This window comes from Phytophthora ramorum (assembly GCF_020800215.1).
Source record: "Phytophthora ramorum isolate Pr-102 chromosome Unknown Phyram_PR-102_s0003, whole genome shotgun sequence".
In the NCBI taxonomy this organism is placed as follows: Eukaryota; Oomycota; class Peronosporomycetes; order Peronosporales; family Peronosporaceae; genus Phytophthora; species Phytophthora ramorum.
The window spans coordinates 1860352-1881520 of NW_027150649.1; the positions used below are offsets into that span (position 1 = coordinate 1860352).

Genomic DNA, 21169 nt, shown 5'->3' on the forward strand with positions numbered 1-21169 from the left:
TGCCGACGGGTGCTACGCTGCCGAACTCGTATTCGACAATCTTGGATGGTATGACCAGCACATACTTTCGAAGTACACATGTAACGAACATTACTGAAGAACAATAACAGTGCTGCCAAGAAAAACTTCTCGCGGTGTTCTGCAGCTACGGAGTCGGGCTCCATGCCCCCCAGCGAGTGGGGGAATCCCGAGAAATTAAAGAAATTTATCACGTTGTAAGCCTTTCGGCTACAGGCGACGTGAGCGGGATTCTTGTGCAACCTGTACCGGCATGCGTCCCATACTAACAACTAACGCACATGCTATCAAATACTGGAGGCTTCCTCTCCAAATCTACTTCCAATGTCAATGGTTTATGCAGGAATTTATTATCGCACCTAATCATTTTCGTTCGGCACTCTTGAGAGCCGCCGGACGAGCATGCGGAGCTCCTTCGAGACGACCATGATGCTGGGCGTGACGGGGATCACCAACCTCTGCATGTTCCCCGCCATATACAGCCTCTACCGCCGAGAATTCGTCTTTGAGGTGCGGTGCACTGTATTGTGGCGTTTTATACTGTGTCCCAGTTGACAAACGGAATTCTGGGGCTGACGTGTCTGCATCATGACTGTGCAGACGTTCATCGGCATGTTCACCATGATCACCAGCTTCATGTATCACGTGTGCGATAGCATCGACGGTCCTCTCTGGCTGACCGAAGGACAATGGCATCGGCTCGACAACATCGGCTCCATCATGAGTTTCGTCATGTGGGGGATCCACCTCATGGACCTACGTCGCCCAGTGCTGCAGCGGTATCTGCAGTATTTCTTCCTGTCGGTGGTGCTGATGTACCAAGAGAAGAACCCGTGGGATGAGTGGAACTCCATTGCCCCCGTTGCGAGCTGCTTCTCGCTGCTGTTTTTGAGCTTTGCAGTGCGGAGGCGTGTGCCAAAGTACGACTTCCAGCAGTTCCGGCGTGGGCTGCTGTTACTGCTGTGCGGCATTGGATGCTTCGTTCGTGGTTTGGACGACGACACGGACCCGTTCCGCTTTTTCCACGGCTGCTGGCACGGCTTCGTGGGGGCCGCTGCGTACTTCAATTACAAGGTGCTGCCTGACCGAAATGACTCCAGAGGCCCGCATTTGCCCGTCAAGAGGCAAGACTAGCGAGTGAGAGCGGCAAAACACAATAGACTGTCTTGCAAATTGTCGTTTTTGTAACCTTATAGGTCAAATTAGGCGTTCCATGTGTACGGTGTTGCTTCTATCAGGGGCCAACAAAAGTAAACCGGCACAGTTCTGCTGAACTAACCGTAAATCCTGCGCGTCGAACAGCACCAACGCAAACAGCAAAGGCAACGAGGACCAAGAGTGCCACCCAGATATTACCGGGTATACTTATGATGTAGGAGCTGAGCGCGACTCGACAACCGAGGAAAACGACGCCGCAAACAGGACAGTGGGCCAGATGTGTAGACGAAGACTGTGTCGATGCCGCCGGCTCATTGCACCTTGCTCACAACAAGACCTCGCACAACCAAGTTGCATGCATCGCAGTAACATCACTTTTCTTTTTCGTCCGCGCCCAAGCCCCAGCTTGTGTGGCTCTACGATGTTCACCACATGGCTACACTTGACACGTACTTGAGCCTGTCTGTGTCGCCCATTTCAGCCAATCATCTTGTCCGGTGTCAGTCTCACCCCCTCCGTGTCGGTATGGGCAGCTACGGCTCCATCTCGCAAGACGACGGCGACGACACCAAGGCAGATCTCGAGCAGCAGCACGCCATGAGCCTCGCCGACCGACTGTATGCGTACGACCTGACGTGGTCCACCAAGCTCTACCACCGCTTCGGCCGCGACCCGACGCCGCGTCTCTGCTGGGAGATTTTCTCGCACTCGGGCGATGGCTTCCTGTGCGTTTACGCGGCATCCCGATGCAAACGATTGCATAGCTAATTCACGCTTGTATGCTATGTTTTATAGGTGGATTCTCACGATCCCGCCGCTCATGGGGCTGCTCTGGGCGGCCGGGCTAATCGGGCCGTTCGAACCGTCCACCAAGATGCTTCTGTCGGCGCTCTTCACCGTCATGACGGTGGACATCATCGCCATCATGCTGCTCAAGCTGGTGTTCCACCGCCAGCGGCCGCCCTTCCACCAGGCGGACATGCGCTTCGTGGGCCCCGACCAGCACTCGTTCCCGTCCGGACACTCGACGCGCGTGTGGGCCATGGTGGCCATGCTCGTCTACCTCGCCGGGACCCACCCGTGGATCCTTCGCGAGTTCTTCTACGGTCTGTCGCCGGCGGTGCTCGTGAGCGTGTCGATCGTCTGGGCGCTGATCATCAACTTCTCGCGCGTGGCGCTCGGCCGCCACTACCCGACGGACGTGCTCGCTGGCACGCTCATCGGGTTCTTGGTCTTCTGGCCCATCTCGCTCTTCATCATCAACTACTACGGCATGCTGGGCGCGCCTCCCCCCTCGTACTGAGTCGAGCTGCAAGATAGGTGAGACCAAGCAGGGAAGAGCAGGCAAGCTAGATCTTCATTAGCACCGCTGCCAGGCTAGACTGATTCAAACAAGATGTGCTTTCGCATTGACATCGTCTGGCAATTTGGCAATAACGGTCGCAGGGCATATCCCTCTAGTACCTGATAGACCTCTTTTATAATATATTTCATAACCTATTTATTTTGATGATCGTTAATATAGTATTCAATATTCTCTTTCAGAAGTCTGTCAAACCTGTTCCTGTATAACCTGATTCTGAAGGAGGAGCTCTTTGCGTGTCAAATTTGACTCGACCGGTAATAGCGCTGCACGCCCTCGAGCATCGCCCCTTTTTCTCCTTGGCGCTCCCCTATCTGTCCGCCAGCAGCCTCTACGCAGTTCTGCATCAATCCACCCGAGGCGTGTTACTCACCTGGCGTTTCGACAGTCTCCGCTCCATTTTCAGCTTCCGGCATCAGATTCCAGGACGTCCGACGCCAGCGCATCGGTCCTTCATAACAGTCACGTGGGATTGTGCACTGTCAGTGACAAGCAAATGAGCGCAGCGATTGGCTTCGGCGAGTACGAGACGTTGCTTCCCTGCGACGGTGTCAACGCAGCGCTAACGTTCTCCAGGGAGCTCTTCAGTCGCGAGTATGTGGTGCAACGCGTGACAAGTGCTGCGTTGGCAGGTGCAGCGAAGCAGAACGAGGACCAATGGCGCGGCCTTGCGAGGATCCACCCAGGGCATGTGGTCGTCGGCGTTGATGGGGTCCCAGTGCGTGGCTTGTCGTCTCGCCAATTCGCCGAGCGTTGGTATCCACAACCGACGTCGGATGCTCAAACGGATGGCTCGAAAGTGTCGATAAATCACCGGCGAGTCCGATTTCGTGACCGCAAACGTGCTGAAGTTGAGATTTGGATGCAGAAAGACTGGCCCAGCTCAAGGTTCACTCCGATTCAAGATGACGCCGAGTTGCAGGCCAAGTTACGTGAAGCCCGTACGTTGATTTGGAGTCATGAGCTCACCCAGGCCTACGTGGTGCTGCATGCTTTGCCTGCTGGAAGTGACCCGATGGTTTGTCTGCTGGCCGCCGAGCTTGAGGCTGTGCGGGTGCTGGTGTCCAAGGACATTTTGTATTGCAAGCAAGCGCAGCGTGCGGCGAACCAGGCGGTGACTTGGCTCGAGGGCCTGCACGAGTTGCCGCAATCGTACTCGAGCCGCACGCAGATGAAGCTAGTGCTTGCCGAGGCATTGTTTTTGTCGTCTCTGCTACGCCTAGGAGGGGATCAACGGCTGGCTGCTATTGCCACTGCAAGGCGCTGCGCAGCATTATATGTCGAGCTTCACGAGAAATTCTTCTCGAATCCAGACTCTGCAAGCAAGAGAGACCGGTTATTGATGCCCAAGAAGGAGCTGCGCGTCTTTCAGAAGCGCGTTAGGTTTGGAATGGGTGTGCTTCACGGTGGCGGTGCACTTGCGCTACAGAACTCGCTCGATTGGGTTGGCACTCTGCTGAAAGGGACGTGCGATGTCAAGAAAGGCGTTGAACATTTACTGGACAGCAGTAGTGTGGATGGAGAAAACGAGGGGTATACCCAAGCCAACTGGGCTGCCTTGACACTGATGCACAGCTCGGGGGCGATTCGGCTGATTCGACAGCGTGAATCCAGAAGTGAGCAAGGCACTGGAGACCAGCTTGCTCGATCAATTACTACCTGTCATCACGCTGCAATCCAGCGGCACCCGAAGGCTCTGTTATTCCTTTGGAGTCAGGCGGCCACCATCAATTTCGACGGCGATCATTTAGAACAGCTCGAAGTCGAGCTAGCTCGGGTATCAGCACTCGAAGAGCGAGTCCACCTCGTGCGCTTCGATGTTGGGTATAGGTGCTTCGTTTCTCGTGAGTTTGCTCGTGCATCAGCACAGTTCATGCCTATCTGCAAGTGTAGCAGCGCTCCATCAAAGTTGCGTGGGCTCAGTAGCCTCTTCATCGCCGTCGGCTATCTTCTGTCGACACGTGAAACCAGTGAGGCAGTGGCCCGAGATGCCAAGCAGTTAAACTCCGTGCGGCTGCTGTTGCGCTCTGCCCGGCGTTTCTTGGCACTCCGACTGGAAGACCACGGGGAAGACTTCGAGTCTGCGTCATTGTACGAACGACTGGGGGCATATGTGGATAGCGACGACGGGTATCTGCAGTTCCTGCCTTGGGAAATCTTGTACGTGTACTGCCACTGCACTAAAACAACCATGGTTACTTCGAGATCGGATCCAGCGCAGCACCAACACCATGTAGCTGCTCTGGAGCAGCTGAGTCGATTGTCAAAATCCTCAAATGGGGAGCCCACCAAACAGAACCATGAAGCGGAGCTGTGTCTACTTCGAGTGATCGTGCTCTTCAACCTGCGTGATCTTGATGGTTGTGAGAAAGAGCTTCAAAGACTCTGGTCTGAGTTGCATCCACAAGGAGGTCGCCCTAGAACGAGTTCTACGTTGGGTCGACTATTGAGCCCGCGGTCTCCGCGTCAACCTCCAGCTTTTGTCGCCCCAGTTGCTTGGTTTTATCAACTGAGACTGCTGCTTGAGCGCAGATGCTCCAGGTCGACACTCACGTCCATCGAGAAGTCCCCAGCAGACCAAGCGCCTATAGACTCACCCGAGGACGCTACTACTAGCTTCGCAGGTGCTGTCCAAGAAGCACCTTATCCGTACCACTACGTCTACAGCGGGAAACTGCAGGCACTTAACAAACTGGTAACCCGACTAGCCAACGACAAGATCAACAGCGACTCCAGGTGCAGCAGCCCTATGGCATGCAACACTTAGTTTTGACGAGCATACACGTTTATTTATCTCATCGGCAATACATGCACGAGTCCACGCATACAACTTGAGAATACATAAATGCTTACAGCAACTTGCTGTCAGCAAGTAGACCTAGGCAAGCGACGATTAGGCAGCGTGCGTGTCCGCGGGTTCGTCGTCATCCTCTTCATTGGTACCACGACGGGATCTGCTCTTCCACGCGAAGCGCGTCGGGAAAGCGGACTTGGACACGGTTGGGGCAGCGAAGCGACCGAAACGAGACTTGCTCTTGGGAGCCTGCTGCGCTCGTGGCGAAAACACGAACGTTTCATCCATCTCCGACTCGAACGACTTGGTGCTACTGGTGTTGCTTGCAGGGATTGACAGCTTGCGGTTGAGCAATCCTGCAACGGAGCTCAAGCCTGTAACTGAAGGCAAAGTACTCAATCGCGATTTCTTCTGGTCGACGCCCTTCTCCTCGTCTTCGAGGGATGACGTCGGCGAACTGGACGGTTTGCTAGAACGTCGGCTAGAGAGAGCGCTAAGCACGCTAGAAGCGCGCCAACGGCTGCCGCTCTTTTTGCGAGTAGCCTGCTCCTCTTCATGTGCCTCGTCCTTCTCGACATCACTGGTATTTTGGCCGGATACAGGAGAGTCACTAACGAAGGAGCTTGCACGGTCACTGTCGGTATCGAAGTACGTCGGACCAGCGTGAGCATCGCCATCACTCAGCCTCTGTTCGTCGAACTCGTCCTTTGATGGAACGTCGGCATACGAGTCGCCACGAGATCGGAACACATCCGCGTAGGAGTCGTTGCGAGACCGGAATTCATCAGCGTAAGAATCGTTGCGAGACCGAGTTGAGTCAGCGTACGAGTCCCCACGTGATCTTGTCGAATCAGCATACGAGTCTTCCCGGGACCGGAACGGGTCGGCAGGTGATTCATCGCGCGGACGGGACACACCGCTGAGCGAGCTCGATGCTAAACTACCACGAGGCGTATCTGAATCGAAAGATGGTTCTTGGAAAAATGATCCAGAGCGAACCGATGATGGCCTGTCGAAGTCAGAAATGCTGCTACTAGGACGCTCGTCGTAGTTCTCCTCCGCGTCGTTGTCCTTCACAGGCGGGGCGGCCTCAGAAACTTCAGCAGGTGCGCTTGGGGGTGAAGCAGTATCAAATGCGGAGTTGTTGTTTTCATCCGACCAGTGGCGGTTCTCCTCGACACCAGCGTTCGGCAAGTCCAGCTCAATTGGCTTGTGCTCTTCCATTGCATCGACAAAACTGTCGCTGCTTGCATCGCTCTTGCTGTCTTCGTTGGCGCCCGAGTGGTGGTCGTCCGGCAAAGAAAACTCAGTTGCCATGTTCGTCAAACTGGCCGTAGATACTCGCGGAGTGTTATTGAGCCGTGGCGACAGGCAGTGGTCGCTATCCGTGTTTGGTGCAGCATCCTCACTCATCTCATTCTTAAACGATTCAACCGAAGTTGGTACTTGAGGGGCAAGTGGGGCATCCACGAAACTCGGTGCGTCTTCAAACTCCGAGTCGTCATCGCTATCGTCGCTATCACCTGAAACGATAGAAAAGCGTCCTGTTTGGCTTAGAAGCTGAAGCTCCGCCAAAGTAGGCTGTCGACGGACTTGCGGCCTCACTAGGCTCGACTGTTTCAGATGAGACTCGTCCGAACGAAGACGTGCAGCTTCTTGCCGTGCCGCACAACCACGCCATACAGACTGAATCAGCATAGCGTTCTTGGCTTCAATTGCTGCAGCTCGTGCTGCCTCACGACGGCGCTCGCACTGGTGAACTGCAACCAATACTCTCCATCTGCACTGAATCTTCAACGCCATTGCGTTCTCTAGCCCTGTCTGGGCAACCACAGATGTCTTCCGCTGCTCGCGGAGCTCCTTCACCTTGCGAGACGCAACAACTGAACGCCACTGACTCTGTAGCCGCAAAGCCATATTGTTGTCGCGTTCACGAGCCACTTCTGCTCGCATCGACTCAACCTTGGATCTCGCCAAAACACCACGCCACCTGCTTTGAATTCTAGCAGCAGTAAGGTTTTCAATCCGTGCAAGTTGAGCTTCCACATCTGCAATCGCATTATCTCGCAGAATGGCCACTTCAGATCGAGCGACCGAACCGCGCCAGTGGCTCTGGATCTTCGTCGCCATGCTGTTCTCGGCCTCCGCCTCACGGGCCAGCTCCGCCTCACGGGCCAGCTCTGCCTGGCGTGCACGCTCATCGGCCTCCGCAGCAGCAGCAGCCTCAGCCTCGGTGGCTTCCGTACGCAGAGTGGCCACTTCAGATCGAGCGACCGAACCGCGCCAGTGGCTCTGGATCTTCGTCGCCATGCTGTTCTCGGCCTCCGCCTCACGGGCCAGCTCTGCCTGGCGTGCACGCTCATCGGCCTCCGCAGCAGCCGCAGCCTCAGCCTCGGTGGCTTCCGTACGCAGAGTGGCCACTTCAGATCGAGCGACCGAACCGCGCCAGTGGCTCTGGATCTTCGTCGCCATGCTGTTCTCGGCCTCCGCCTCACGGGCCAGCTCCGCCTCACGGGCCAGCTCTGCCTGGCGTGCACGCTCATCGGCCTCCGCAGCAGCCGCAGCCTCAGCCTCGGTGGCTTCCGTACGCAGAGTGGCCACTTCAGATCGAGCGACCGAACCGCGCCAGTGGCTCTGGATCTTCGTCGCCATGCTGTTCTCGGCCTCCGCCTCACGGGCCAGCTCCGCCTCACGGGCCAGCTCTGCCTGGCGTGCACGCTCATCGGCCTCCGCAGCAGCCGCAGCCTCAGCCTCGGTGGCTTCCGTACGCAGAGTGGCCACTTCAGATCGAGCGACCGAACCGCGCCAGTGGCTCTGGATCTTCGTCGCCATGCTGTTCTCGGCCTCCGCCTCACGGGCCAGCTCTGCCTGGCGTGCACGCTCATCGGCCTCCGCAGCAGCAGCAGCCTCAGCCTCGGTGGCTTCCGTACGCAGAGTGGCCACTTCAGATCGAGCGACCGAACCGCGCCAGTGGCTCTGGATCTTCGTCGCCATGCTGTTCTCGGCCTCCGCCTCACGGGCCAGCTCCGCCTCACGGGCCAGCTCTGCCTGGCGTGCACGCTCATCGGCCTCCGCAGCAGCCGCAGCCTCAGCCTCGGTGGCTTCCGTACGCAGAGTGGCCACTTCAGATCGAGCGACCGAACCGCGCCAGTGGCTCTGGATCTTCGTCGCCATGCTGTTCTCGGCCTCCGCCTCACGGGCCAGCTCCGCCTCACGGGCCAGCTCTGCCTGGCGTGCACGCTCATCGGCCTCCGCAGCAGCAGCAGCCTCAGCCTCGGTGGCTTCCGTACGCAGAGTGGCCACTTCAGATCGAGCGACCGAACCGCGCCAGTGGCTCTGGATCTTCGTCGCCATGCTGTTCTCGGCCTCCGCCTCACGGGCCAGCTCCGCCTCACGGGCCAGCTCTGCCTGGCGTGCACGCTCATCGGCCTCCGCAGCAGCCGCAGCCTCAGCCTCGGTGGCTTCCGTACGCAGAGTGGCCACTTCAGATCGAGCGACCGAACCGCGCCAGTGGCTCTGGATCTTCGTCGCCATGCTGTTCTCGGCCTCCGCCTCACGGGCCAGCTCCGCCTCACGGGCCAGCTCTGCCTGGCGTGCACGCTCATCGGCCTCCGCAGCAGCAGCAGCCTCAGCCTCGGTGGCTTCCGTACGCAGAGTGGCCACTTCAGATCGAGCGACCGAACCGCGCCAGTGGCTCTGGATCTTCGTCGCCATGCTGTTCTCGGCCTCCGCCTCACGGGCCAGCTCCGCCTCACGGGCCAGCTCTGCCTGGCGTGCACGCTCATCGGCCTCCGCAGCAGCCGCAGCCTCAGCCTCGGTGGCTTCCGTACGCAGAGTGGCCACTTCAGATCGAGCGACCGAACCGCGCCAGTGGCTCTGGATCTTCGTCGCCATGCTGTTCTCGGCCTCCGCCTCACGGGCCAGCTCTGCCTCACGGGCCAGCTCTGCCTGGCGTGCACGCTCATCGGCCTCCGCAGCAGCCGCAGCCTCAGCCTCGGTGGCTTCCGTACGCAGAGTGGCCACTTCAGATCGAGCGACCGAACCGCGCCAGTGGCTCTGGATCTTCGTCGCCATGCTGTTCTCGGCCTCCGCCTCACGGGCCAGCTCCGCCTCACGGGCCAGCTCTGCCTGGCGTGCACGCTCATCGGCCTCCGCAGCAGCCGCAGCCTCAGCCTCGGTGGCTTCCGTACGCAGAGTGGCCACTTCAGATCGAGCGACCGAACCGCGCCAGTGGCTCTGGATCTTCGTCGCCATGCTGTTCTCGGCCTCCGCCTCACGGGCCAGCTCCGCCTCACGGGCCAGCTCTGCCTGGCGTGCACGCTCATCGGCCTCCGCAGCAGCCGCAGCCTCAGCCTCGGTGGCTTCCGTACGCAGAGTGGCCACTTCAGATCGAGCGACCGAACCGCGCCAGTGGCTCTGGATCTTCGTCGCCATGCTGTTCTCGGCCTCCGCCTCACGGGCCAGCTCTGCCTCACGGGCCAGCTCTGCCTGGCGTGCACGCTCATCGGCCTCCGCAGCAGCCGCAGCCTCAGCCTCGGTGGCTTCCGTACGCAGAGTGGCCACTTCAGATCGAGCGACCGAACCGCGCCAGTGGCTCTGGATCTTCGTCGCCATGCTGTTCTCGGCCTCCGCCTCACGGGCCAGCTCCGCCTCACGGGCCAGCTCTGCCTGGCGTGCACGCTCATCGGCCTCCGCAGCAGCCGCAGCCTCAGCCTCGGTGGCTTCCGTACGCAGAGTGGCCACTTCAGATCGAGCGACCGAACCGCGCCAGTGGCTCTGGATCTTCGTCGCCATGCTGTTCTCGGCCTCCGCCTCACGGGCCAGCTCTGCCTCACGGGCCAGCTCTGCCTGGCGTGCACGCTCATCGGCCTCCGCAGCAGCAGCAGCCTCAGCCTCGGTGGCTTCCGTACGCAGAGTGGCCACTTCAGATCGAGCGACCGAACCGCGCCAGTGGCTCTGGATCTTCGTCGCCATGCTGTTCTCGGCCTCCGCCTCACGGGCCAGCTCTGCCTGGCGTGCACGCTCATCGGCCTCCGCAGCAGCCGCAGCCTCAGCCTCGGTGGCTTCCGTACGCAGAGTGGCCACTTCAGATCGAGCGACCGAACCGCGCCAGTGGCTCTGGATCTTCGTCGCCATGCTGTTCTCGGCCTCCGCCTCACGGGCCAGCTCTGCCTCACGGGCCAGCTCTGCCTGGCGTGCACGCTCATCGGCCTCCGCAGCAGCCGCAGCCTCAGCCTCGGTGGCTTCCGTACGCAGAGTGGCCACTTCAGATCGAGCGACCGAACCGCGCCAGTGGCTCTGGATCTTCGTCGCCATGCTGTTCTCGGCCTCCGCCTCACGGGCCAGCTCCGCCTCACGGGCCAGCTCTGCCTGGCGTGCACGCTCATCGGCCTCCGCAGCAGCCGCAGCCTCAGCCTCGGTGGCTTCCGTACGCAGAGTGGCCACTTCAGATCGAGCGACCGAACCGCGCCAGTGGCTCTGGATCTTCGTCGCCATGCTGTTCTCGGCCTCCGCCTCACGGGCCAGCTCTGCCTCACGGGCCAGCTCTGCCTGGCGTGCACGCTCATCGGCCTCCGCAGCAGCAGCAGCCTCAGCCTCGGTGGCTTCCGTACGCAGAGTGGCCACTTCAGATCGAGCGACCGAACCGCGCCAGTGGCTCTGGATCTTCGTCGCCATGCTGTTCTCGGCCTCCGCCTCACGGGCCAGCTCTGCCTGGCGTGCACGCTCATCGGCCTCCGCAGCAGCAGCAGCCTCAGCCTCGGTGGCTTCCGTACGCAGAGTGGCCACTTCAGATCGAGCGACCGAACCGCGCCAGTGGCTCTGGATCTTCGTCGCCATGCTGTTCTCGGCCTCCGCCTCACGGGCCAGCTCTGCCTGGCGTGCACGCTCATCGGCCTCCGCAGCAGCCGCAGCCTCAGCCTCGGTGGCTTCCGTACGCAGAGTGGCCACTTCAGATCGAGCGACCGAACCGCGCCAGTGGCTCTGGATCTTCGTCGCCATGCTGTTCTCGGCCTCCGCCTCACGGGCCAGCTCTGCCTCACGGGCCAGCTCTGCCTGGCGTGCACGCTCATCGGCCTCCGCAGCAGCCGCAGCCTCAGCCTCGGTGGCTTCCGTACGCAGAGTGGCCACTTCAGATCGAGCGACCGAACCGCGCCAGTGGCTCTGGATCTTCGTCGCCATGCTGTTCTCGGCCTCCGCCTCACGGGCCAGCTCCGCCTCACGGGCCAGCTCTGCCTGGCGTGCACGCTCATCGGCCTCCGCAGCAGCCGCAGCCTCAGCCTCGGTGGCTTCCGTACGCAGAGTGGCCACTTCAGATCGAGCGACCGAACCGCGCCAGTGGCTCTGGATCTTCGTCGCCATGCTGTTCTCGGCCTCCGCCTCACGGGCCAGCTCTGCCTCACGGGCCAGCTCTGCCTGGCGTGCACGCTCATCGGCCTCCGCAGCAGCAGCAGCCTCAGCCTCGGTGGCTTCCGTACGCAGAGTGGCCACTTCAGATCGAGCGACCGAACCGCGCCAGTGGCTCTGGATCTTCGTCGCCATGCTGTTCTCGGCCTCCGCCTCACGGGCCAGCTCCGCCTCACGGGCCAGCTCTGCCTGGCGTGCACGCTCATCGGCCTCCGCAGCAGCAGCAGCCTCAGCCTCGGTGGCTTCCGTACGCAGAGTGGCCACTTCAGATCGAGCGACCGAACCGCGCCAGTGGCTCTGGATCTTCGTCGCCATGCTGTTCTCGGCCTCCGCCTCACGGGCCAGCTCTGCCTCACGGGCCAGCTCTGCCTGGCGTGCACGCTCATCGGCCTCCGCAGCAGCAGCAGCCTCAGCCTCGGTGGCTTCCGTACGCAGAGTGGCCACTTCAGATCGAGCGACCGAACCGCGCCAGTGGCTCTGGATCTTCGTCGCCATGCTGTTCTCGGCCTCCGCCTCACGGGCCAGCTCCGCCTCACGGGCCAGCTCTGCCTGGCGTGCACGCTCATCGGCCTCCGCAGCAGCCGCAGCCTCAGCCTCGGTGGCTTCCGTACGCAGAGTGGCCACTTCAGATCGAGCGACCGAACCGCGCCAGTGGCTCTGGATCTTCGTCGCCATGCTGTTCTCGGCCTCCGCCTCACGGGCCAGCTCCGCCTCACGGGCCAGCTCTGCCTGGCGTGCACGCTCATCGGCCTCCGCAGCAGCAGCAGCCTCAGCCTCGGTGGCTTCCGTACGCAGAGTGGCCACTTCAGATCGAGCGACCGAACCGCGCCAGTGGCTCTGGATCTTCGTCGCCATGCTGTTCTCGGCCTCCGCCTCACGGGCCAGCTCCGCCTCACGGGCCAGCTCTGCCTGGCGTGCACGCTCATCGGCCTCCGCAGCAGCAGCAGCCTCAGCCTCGGTGGCTTCCGTACGCAGAGTGGCCACTTCAGATCGAGCGACCGAACCGCGCCAGTGGCTCTGGATCTTCGTCGCCATGCTGTTCTCGGCCTCCACCTCACGGGCCAGCTCTGCCTCACGGGCCAGCTCTGCCTGGCGTGCACGCTCATCGGCCTCCGCAGCAGCAGCAGCCTCAGCCTCGGTGGCTTCCGTACGCAGAGTGGCCACTTCAGATCGAGCGACCGAACCGCGCCAGTGGCTCTGGATCTTCGTCGCCATGCTGTTCTCGGCCTCCGCCTCACGGGCCAGCTCTGCCTCACGGGCCAGCTCTGCCTGGCGTGCACGCTCATCGGCCTCCGCAGCAGCAGCAGCCTTGGTTGCTTGTAGTCGTGATAAAGTAGTTCTGGCAGTTGATTGCCTCCAAGCGCACTGAAGTCGAATAATTGTGTGTAGTCGAAGGTGAGCCTCGGATTTGGCTGTTCTAGCACGGAACACGGACTGGATAACCGTAGCAGCGTTGCGCTCGTCACGGAGACGAGCAGCTTCTTTTCTGGCTTGTCGGACTGCTATCATTCGAGATGCAAAATCTTGGATATCGTGAGCTGCTTGGATCTGCTTCGAGTAGGAAGCTTGGGCTTGTTTGGTGCGAACAAGTGACTGCAGTAAAATTGCTGCCGCCTTCCGTACTGCAACCTCGGCCTGATAACGATTCCGCTGAGATCTACCGCGCAGAATCTTTTGAATAACCACAGCGCATGCCTGTTCACGCTCAAGTCGATGACGAAGCTCCTGTAGCTGTTTCTGTGCTTGGCGCCGTCGGAATTCAGTTTGAATTCGAATAGCAATCCGCTCCGCAGCTGTAAGTTTTTCGGTGTAGGCTTCGCGGGCAATTCCTCCGCGCACACGAGACTGGATTCGAGTTGCCATGTCGTTTTTGCGCTGAGTCTCCTTCCGTTCTTGGTCTTTGTTGCGGAACGCTCGTACGCCGTGTCCGTAAGACACACCATTGAACGTCAGTGGTTTCTTGTTCTGCTTGGCTAGCTCGGCTATACGCAGCATAACGGCATCAGTACCCGTAAACTACTCGGTGACAATGAACGAAGAAATGGTTCGCACCGGCTTTACGATCCATCTCTGCAAACTTCTGTGCTGCGGATCTGATGTCCAGCTTGGCTCCATCCACAGACGCCTTGATTTGTTCAATGTCGACTTCTACGGAGAGAGATTCAATTAATACGCTGTGATCAGCCACCGTCAAACAAACCCAACAGCTCCAACGCACCTTCAAAGGACTGCTTCCGCGTCGACTCCATGGATTCAACGGACTCGACTGACATCTTACGGTTTGACTCCCACGAGGCCTTACGTGAACCATCATCGGAAGTCTTACGCTCAGCTGAAGGAGGTATCACAGATTAGCATTGAGTAACAGAAACGAACAGGCCATCTGAAAAGTACCCACCGAGTTGCTCTTGGAACCTCGCGAGTGCCTTCAGAGCCTGCGGACTGGGCTTTTTAATGCGTGCAGCTGGATCTGTGAACGGATAGCGTTTAGCTGTAGGACAACACGCATTGGTTAGCTAAATACCCAGATTTATCCCAGCAGACACAATGTATCGGCCTACCTTTTGGTGTTCCCGTGTCACCAGCGTGCTTGGATACCATGAAGCCGTTCTTCATGACGTATTCATGCGTCACGTCGTGCTGGTCGTACTTCAAAAGCGCCGCCTTGGCCTTTTCCTCTGCCTCCTTCTCCACCTGCGCGACTTCTTTGGCGTGGACGTATGCGTGGTCAAAGTCGGGCGACGAGAAGTTGTTCTTCCCAAACGCCTCCTTGGCGTGCAGCTCCTTCTGTCGCTCGAGCTCCTGCAGCCGCTTTTTCTCCTCCATCTGCTCCTCAAAGTACGTTTTCCCGCCGGCGAAGTTGCGCAGCGCCTTCTGGGCGTCCTGCTCGGCCTTGGTCGTGTTCTCGCGCTGCTTCTGGTGGTGGTTGTATGACTGGTCGAACTCGGTGGAGTACGACGTGGTCGCGTGCAGATTCTTGGTGTCCTGCTCTTTCTTGCGCCCGAGCTCGTCGAGACGGCGCTGCTGCTCGCGGTTCTCGGCCTCGAACGTTTTCCCGTCGCTCGTGAACTGCGAGAGCGACTCCTTGGCCTTGAGTTCCGCCGAGCGCTCGGCCTCCTTCTGCTTCACCGCGTGGTGGTACACGCGGTCGTGCTCGAGGTCGTAGGATGACTGCTTGGCCATGGCGTCGCGCGTGTCCTGGGCGTTGCGTCGTTCCTGCTGCTCGCGCAGCTTGCGCTCCTGCACGGCGGCGTCCACGAGTGTCTCGGAGCTCGTGGTGGCGGCCTGAGACTTTACCTCGGCCTTGATCTTGTCCTGCGGGAGCTTGACGGGGCGGCGTTTCCAGGCGGGCGGCTCCGCGTTGGTCACCGCGCCCTTGTTGAACATGGCGCGCAGGTTGGCGACGCGTCCGCGGGCTTCGGCCAGCGCCTTCCGCTCCTCGTCGTTCATGGTGGAAGCGGCTGTGCTTAGGTCCTGGACACGCGGTTGACGAGTGAGGCGCTTGTGGCTAGGAAGGATGGCGCGCAGATGCTCGGTCCAGTTCAGAGTATCCTCGACAATGCGGCAACGGGCAGCAGGCTCTTTTCGGACGGGTGCCACTGCTGTCTCTGCCTTCTTCGTCCTCGACGGCGACTGGACGAAAAGACGGGATTGCGGGGTTATCATTGGATGAAAAAATTTCAGCCTTGTCCGTTGTGACGCGGCGACTATCGCGACAGACGGAGAGTCTACCGCGACCGACCGTGACGTGCCTAAAATTCACTTCAACCTGCGACCCTCTGTACCCAGCGCGACAATGGCGGCCTCCTTCCCCTTCGTCGGTCAGTGCGTTGTGGCAGCAACTTGCATCGAATATCCCTCTTAGAACCTTATTTGCTGTTGTTGTAGACCCCGTTGCGCGCATTGACAGCGTCTTGTGGAGCGTCTTCCACTGCCGCGAGGTGTGTCATTTGTAGATCTCGATAATTGTGTCATTTGTCTGAATGTGGTGTACGTGGGGAGCAGGACAAGGCATTGGCAGTTCTGCTCACGCATCTGTGGGAGATCTGGAGTCTGCATCCGACGCTGCAGCATCGGGTCGTAGCTTCACGTGCGGGTTGGCTCCTGTGTTTTTCGGTGTGGCTGCGTGCGTCTCACATACGTTTTTGATCTCGTTGACAGGTTCTGGGCTGCTGAAGATTGTGATACTGCGAATTCTGTGCGCTATCAGACTCCATAGTAGTCCGGCATTTAACCTCCCGCTTCATCAACTGGTAAGTTTTCGTGTTTGGTCCTTTCTGTTGGGGCTAGCACGACTGACTCACTTGACATGTGCAGCACACGCTGCTGCAATTGCTTCAGTCCATTGCGAGTAAAAGTGTTCTACTGCAACGGTTTACCAAGCAGGTTCGTAGTTTGTAGCGGTGCGATAGAGCTTCTTGCTGATAACTGATCTCATGCGCTAAGAAGCTTCAGACAAGGGGTAACGTGGAGCGGGTGCAGCAGAGATTCAGCGAGTTCACCTCCGGCTGGAAGCTCTGCATCGAGCTGGTCGAGATCTTATCGTACTCTTTAGTTGTCAGTCAGGAATTCGTTATCGATGACTTGGATCTCAGAGCTCAACCGGGCCAGCTTGGCGCTTTACCAGCCGCAGACGATGGCACTTTTTCGGTTGCTTCAGGTATAACAACACATTCCGTAGCTTCATCGAAGTATTCTGTTGCCAAGTCTGTTGCTGGCTTTGAGGTAAAGCAAGCGCACTACCAGTCAGCTATAGCAAAGGATGTTATTCAAGAGGATGGATCTAACACTACGAACGAAAAGTTCAAGCTCAAAACATTAGAAGAGCATCGCTACGCAACGCGCTTCCAGGAGAAGCAGGTCACGCCAAAAACTTGGCGTTCGGCACTGCGTGAAGCACACAAGCTCATACTGTCGGAGGATCGTGGGAATGTCACTAACGCATTGTACCTGCTGCTGGAAATCATTTGGCTCGACCCACCAGGAAGTAATCTCGCGACGCTGTATCTGGACGCTGGGTCCATCTATCTCGCGTTTGACCATCTCGATGAGGCTGCAAAGGCTTATCGCAATAGTTTACGGCTGGATTCGTCGAGCTGGAAAGCGCATTTCAATTTGGGCGTTGCTTTGGCGCGTTTGGAGGACTTTGTTGACGCCACACGACAGTTTAAGCTCGCATTGGCATCCTGCCCGGGGGATATTGCTGTGGAAATCGGCACAATGCTGGAAGAGATTAGCCGGATCCAGAGCTCGAGGAATTTGCGGGCGTTTAGCCAAACGAAAAAGGCTCGCATGTTCACGACGCAGTATCTCGAGTCACTGCATCAAATTTCGGGGAATTCTAGGAATTTTGTGGTGGCAAACCCGCTTCAGGAAGATCATACTCTGAGTCATCGAAATGGTTTAGCTCGAAGTTCTGCGACCCCGCAGTTACTGGATGTCTCTCAGGAGTGGAAAGGCTCCTTGGCGTCCTTGCTTCATCGAGTCTATGCGGTTGCTTCGTGTCGTCGCCTTAGCGTTCAAGACGAAATGCTGCGGGTCGACCCAACTCGGACAAGTGGAATATCCGTCCAATGTTTTGGCGGAGTTGTGGAGCGAATCACAGGAGTATCGCTACGCGCAACAGAGCGTAAGGAACTGGTACGCACACTAGGCAGCGATGGGTACGTCTGATAAAAGTGTTGACACTACAGAAATGCTATTGAGGACTCACGGCTGTGGAAATTTGCCTGTGTTTCAGGACAATTATTTTTCACTTCTTAGCACCAAATGCTGAGAGTACGAGTGCCTTTGACGAAATGCAACGTCTGGGTGCGTGCTATTCACTGTTAGAGTGGAGTCTGTGCCGGAAACGTGCAAAGCGAAGTCCAACAAGCAAGGCTGGTGGGCTCTGGTACTGGTTTGACATCACAATGGAGAAGTGGGTCGAGCAGGTGCTCCCTCAAATAGCCCCACACGACCACGTAATTTCATCGCTGGTAAGAGTCTTGGCCGGATACGGTTGGCTTACTCCAATGGACTTTGCCTGGAAATGGCGGTGCTTACCAGGGCCAGATGATTTACCCATGTTACAGCTGGCCGACCGCGGGATATTCGTTTATGAATGCCATCGTGCGCGTGTACGGATCCAAGACGAGGCACGAGACACTTTGCAAATGTTTGCCAGGCGTGTTTTGATTGTTACTAAGCACCGCACAAACTTTGCTTGCCACGCTGGAGGTGCGCATGAAACATTTTTATATGAAGACGTGCACACCAGACTAGCGAGAGACACGATGTTCGACCAGCAAGTGACGCGAGATGTACTCCAGTGCGTCGAGGACATGGTGGATAATCTGGTTGTCGGTATTCGTCAGGAGCAAAAGAGTTGCGAGGATGAAGTCCGTTGGCACGAGATTCCTGTACGAACGGAGCAGCGGCAGAACGTGATACCTGGTGCTAGTTGCGGTGCGGCCAAATGAACCTAACGTTACGACAGGTGTGGAGCAAGTTTATTCAAAGCAAACTGGTCATCAACATGTCAGACATCGACAGAACTGTGTCGTTCAATTCTGCGGCTGTTTGCTCGACCAGGTCGTCCAACAGCATCTCCTCCAATCTGCAACAAGAGCACAACGGCGGAAGTTAAATACCACAAAATTCCATGGCCATACCAACATCCTACGCACATTTCAATGACTGCAAACTGAGCCATCCCGGTCTCCGCAAGCGATGATTCTACCAGTCGACGGTGCTGTAGAAATTTGTGCTGCTTCCTCTCGATGGATTGGAGTCGCTTGCCTTGCAAGATAGATGTTCTCACCGGGTGCTTTGTAAATGACGTCTGCCGCAACGGGCTGTTCGATCTATCCGAGACGAATTCATATCCGTCCAATGCTGTACTTCCGACTGCGCCGGCATCTCGAGGTTCCTGATACATCAGCGGACTGTCGGGTACGTTGATATTCATCACCACTTCCGGTGGTAGAGTCAGGTTTGGTAGATTTGAGTTCTCAAGTGGGTCTGCGTTTGGTGTTACTTGAGTTGGACGGTCTTGAAATGAAGCTGTTGGGAGATCGCACTTTACGCCTTGGGTTTCGCAGTTGAGCGCGAGCCCTTGCTGAATTATGCTGTTCTCCGCCTGTTCAATTTCTTGAATGCGGGCCATGATGTCGTCCAGTTGACCTGCATGGCTGGCCTCTAGCTGACGGCAAGACTGCTGTCTGTCTTCGTTGTTTAGCAACTGCACTGTGTCCTTTACAAGGTAGAATCGATCAAGTTAGCTTGGTATTGGTACAAAACGGGTGAGACTTGCAGCCCCAGTGCCTTCCTTACCAGCAAGATGTCGTCCAAAATGGCTGAAGCGAGCATATCCGAGTTTTGCGCTATCGTAGCCATATCACCCGGAGGCAGAAAGAGTGACAGCTTTGAGCCATGTCGCTGCTGAATTTCTCGTAGTGTAGCTTCGGCTTGATGTACCAGCGGGAACAGGGAAGCCTATACCATTTGTTTTGAGACCATAGCCACCACGGATGGGTCAGTCACGTGGTTCGCTTGAAATTATTCACCACTATCTTACCCGAAGGCTGTACACCACAGTAGCTGCACGTTTCAAAATACGATCTGACTTAGAGTCGTCCGGGTCGTTTTCAGCCTGGTTATTGCCAAGTTCAGGAGACCAGCGCAGTGCTGCGGTAGCTTGAGCTCTTTCAAACATTCCCTCGATACGATTCTAGGACCACATAGCATTGGACTTGTGTCAGTCACAAGGCGAACAATGCTATTGTGCAGAACGTGCAAGAACAGTTACCTGGATTTCCACAAGGTAGGGGTCGTCATCTGGAATTGGCTGGTGCTCAGCGGAGACAATCGCTTCCCGCTGGACAGAGGTTGTGTAGTGTTCCTTCTCCTCGTATGATGCATGGTTAGTTCGAATAGCCGAGCGAGGTGCAGCAGGCACATGGTCTCGCCTTTTAGGCGTTGGGCTATCCAGCTGGTCCCCCGTTTGATATGGTGAGTTTGAGGATGGCAAGGGGTTATACGGTGAACTCCCTGACATTCTGCTCGAAGATGGTGAGTGAGACGGCATCGCACTGGTATAAGCGTTGCGTGGGGAGTGACTTGATGGACGCGATGCAGCATCAAGAGTGCCGACCAAAATTTCCCACTCCTCGAGGTCGATCGTGTTGTACTGACCTTCGTGGATAAGGTAGACGTAGTCGGAGATCTAAACAGCACGCATACCAAGTTGTCAACACTAAGTGACCGCTTGCAAGTCATGTTAACAAAGGAGCTTACCTGGTTGTGCGTTGCTGGCAAACCCAAGAGTCGAAGCCCCTGGAGGATTTGACTGACTCCGATGCGCTGCTCATGATCCCGATCTAACACCCCGAACACACGTGTTGGGTAGTTATCGTACCGCCGACTACGCGAACCTCCGCCACTACTTCGATTTGTAGAGCTTGAGCGGGGAGCTGGAGAGTTGCGAGGCGAGAAAGACTGCTGGGTTCGTTGCGGTGATGAGTATGGGGAGGACCACCCACGACCTGATCTTCGTACGCCCGGCGACGGGGTTGCTGAGCGAGAAGAATCTTGCTTATCCGGTGCAGGGGGATCTATAGTGAGTACAGGGGATTGAGCGATAGCTGACTGAAGAAGGGACAACGATGAAGCGCTTGGGGATCGTGCCACGCCTGGGCTCTGTTCGCTTTCTGCCTGGAATGACAGCGTTTGAGACCGAAGCAGTGCCTTGCTCACTCGAGGCGCTGACAGGCGCTCGAAAACGCTCTCTTTAGTACCCGAGCGGGCAGCGCTTCGTCCATATTGTGCGTCTGCAGGCCGTCCCGTTAAATGCTCAATGTTCTGCCGCACAAAATCCTTTGTTCTGCGCTGTGGCCAATGCGTCACATTCTGGCGTTGCTGTGCGTACACGCTGGACGGCCCCGACCGATACCGCACGGGCGTACGAGTCGTAGCTGGTTTATTTCTCTTCGAAGCCGTCGCTCTTGTCCCTCGCTTTGGAATCACTGACGCTTTGCCATTTTCCTCCTCCTTCTTACGATCCCCCGCTCTCGGCTGGAACAGCTGCAACCTCTTGAGGGACGCGTCGAAGAGCGTAGACCCGTGGTTCACGTCGGCATCCCAGCCAGGTCGCCGTGTCCTTACAGCTGCTGTCGGTCTTGCCGCTACTGGACTTCGCTGTGCCTTCTGCTGTCGTCGAGGTTGTTGCCGTCGCTGCTGCACTCGAGTTTCCTCAACCAGATCCTCAGCATACGGACTCTCCTCCACTTGGCTCCGCTGCCCTCGCCGGTACACAACCGGCGAGGGCGGCGCGCTCTGCACCGCAAACTTCACGCGTCGTGGCGAGCTGCCGTCGCTGCCAGCCCACCCCGCGGGGCTGCTGCCTGGGCTCGGCCGCACGAACAGCATCTGCTGCTGCATCGTATCTCCAA

The 21169-nt window shown here is 57.9% G+C and overlaps 6 protein-coding genes across 6 annotated transcripts; 4 read left to right on the top strand and 2 right to left on the bottom strand.

Annotated features, from left to right (window-relative positions):
* Nucleotides 1-420: 420 nt before the first annotated feature.
* KRP23_3766 (uncharacterized protein) lies at nucleotides 421-1152 on the top strand (the record flags this gene model as incomplete). Its single annotated transcript, XM_067888660.1, has 2 exons — nucleotides 421-528; nucleotides 619-1152. The coding sequence occupies 2 exons, from the start codon at nucleotides 421-423 to the stop codon at nucleotides 1150-1152; spliced, it is 642 nt and encodes a 213-aa protein (XP_067747882.1).
* A 549-nt stretch (nucleotides 1153-1701) lies between these two features.
* On the top strand, nucleotides 1702-2479 carry KRP23_3767 (putative lipid phosphate phosphatase beta; the record flags this gene model as incomplete). The annotated part of the gene is made up of 2 exons (XM_067888662.1): nucleotides 1702-1901; nucleotides 1972-2479. 2 exons carry the CDS (start codon nucleotides 1702-1704, stop codon nucleotides 2477-2479), a joined length of 708 nt encoding a protein of 235 aa, XP_067747883.1.
* Nucleotides 2480-3035: 556 nt separating this feature from the next.
* On the top strand, nucleotides 3036-5306 carry KRP23_3768 (uncharacterized protein; the record flags this gene model as incomplete). The annotated part of the gene is made up of 1 exon (XM_067888663.1): nucleotides 3036-5306. The coding sequence occupies one exon, from the start codon at nucleotides 3036-3038 to the stop codon at nucleotides 5304-5306; it is 2271 nt and encodes a 756-aa protein (XP_067747884.1).
* A 126-nt stretch (nucleotides 5307-5432) lies between these two features.
* Nucleotides 5433-15404, bottom strand: KRP23_3769 (Abnormal spindle-like microcephaly-associated protein-like protein; the record flags this gene model as incomplete). The annotated part of the gene is made up of 5 exons (XM_067888664.1): nucleotides 5433-13720; nucleotides 13791-13886; nucleotides 13957-14070; nucleotides 14137-14229; nucleotides 14300-15404. 5 exons carry the CDS (start codon nucleotides 15402-15404, stop codon nucleotides 5433-5435), a joined length of 9696 nt encoding a protein of 3231 aa, XP_067747885.1.
* A 130-nt stretch (nucleotides 15405-15534) lies between these two features.
* KRP23_3770 (uncharacterized protein) lies at nucleotides 15535-17915 on the top strand (the record flags this gene model as incomplete). Its single annotated transcript, XM_067888665.1, has 8 exons — nucleotides 15535-15559; nucleotides 15627-15679; nucleotides 15744-15828; nucleotides 15900-15991; nucleotides 16056-16124; nucleotides 16188-17401; nucleotides 17479-17716; nucleotides 17787-17915. The coding sequence occupies 8 exons, from the start codon at nucleotides 15535-15537 to the stop codon at nucleotides 17913-17915; spliced, it is 1905 nt and encodes a 634-aa protein (XP_067747886.1).
* A 318-nt stretch (nucleotides 17916-18233) lies between these two features.
* KRP23_3771 (uncharacterized protein) lies at nucleotides 18234-21158 on the bottom strand (the record flags this gene model as incomplete). Its single annotated transcript, XM_067888666.1, has 7 exons — nucleotides 18234-18336; nucleotides 18407-18972; nucleotides 19053-19214; nucleotides 19297-19449; nucleotides 19528-19944; nucleotides 20016-20098; nucleotides 20516-21158. 7 exons carry the CDS (start codon nucleotides 21156-21158, stop codon nucleotides 18234-18236), a joined length of 2127 nt encoding a protein of 708 aa, XP_067747887.1.
* Between the last annotated feature and the right edge of the window lie 11 nt (nucleotides 21159-21169).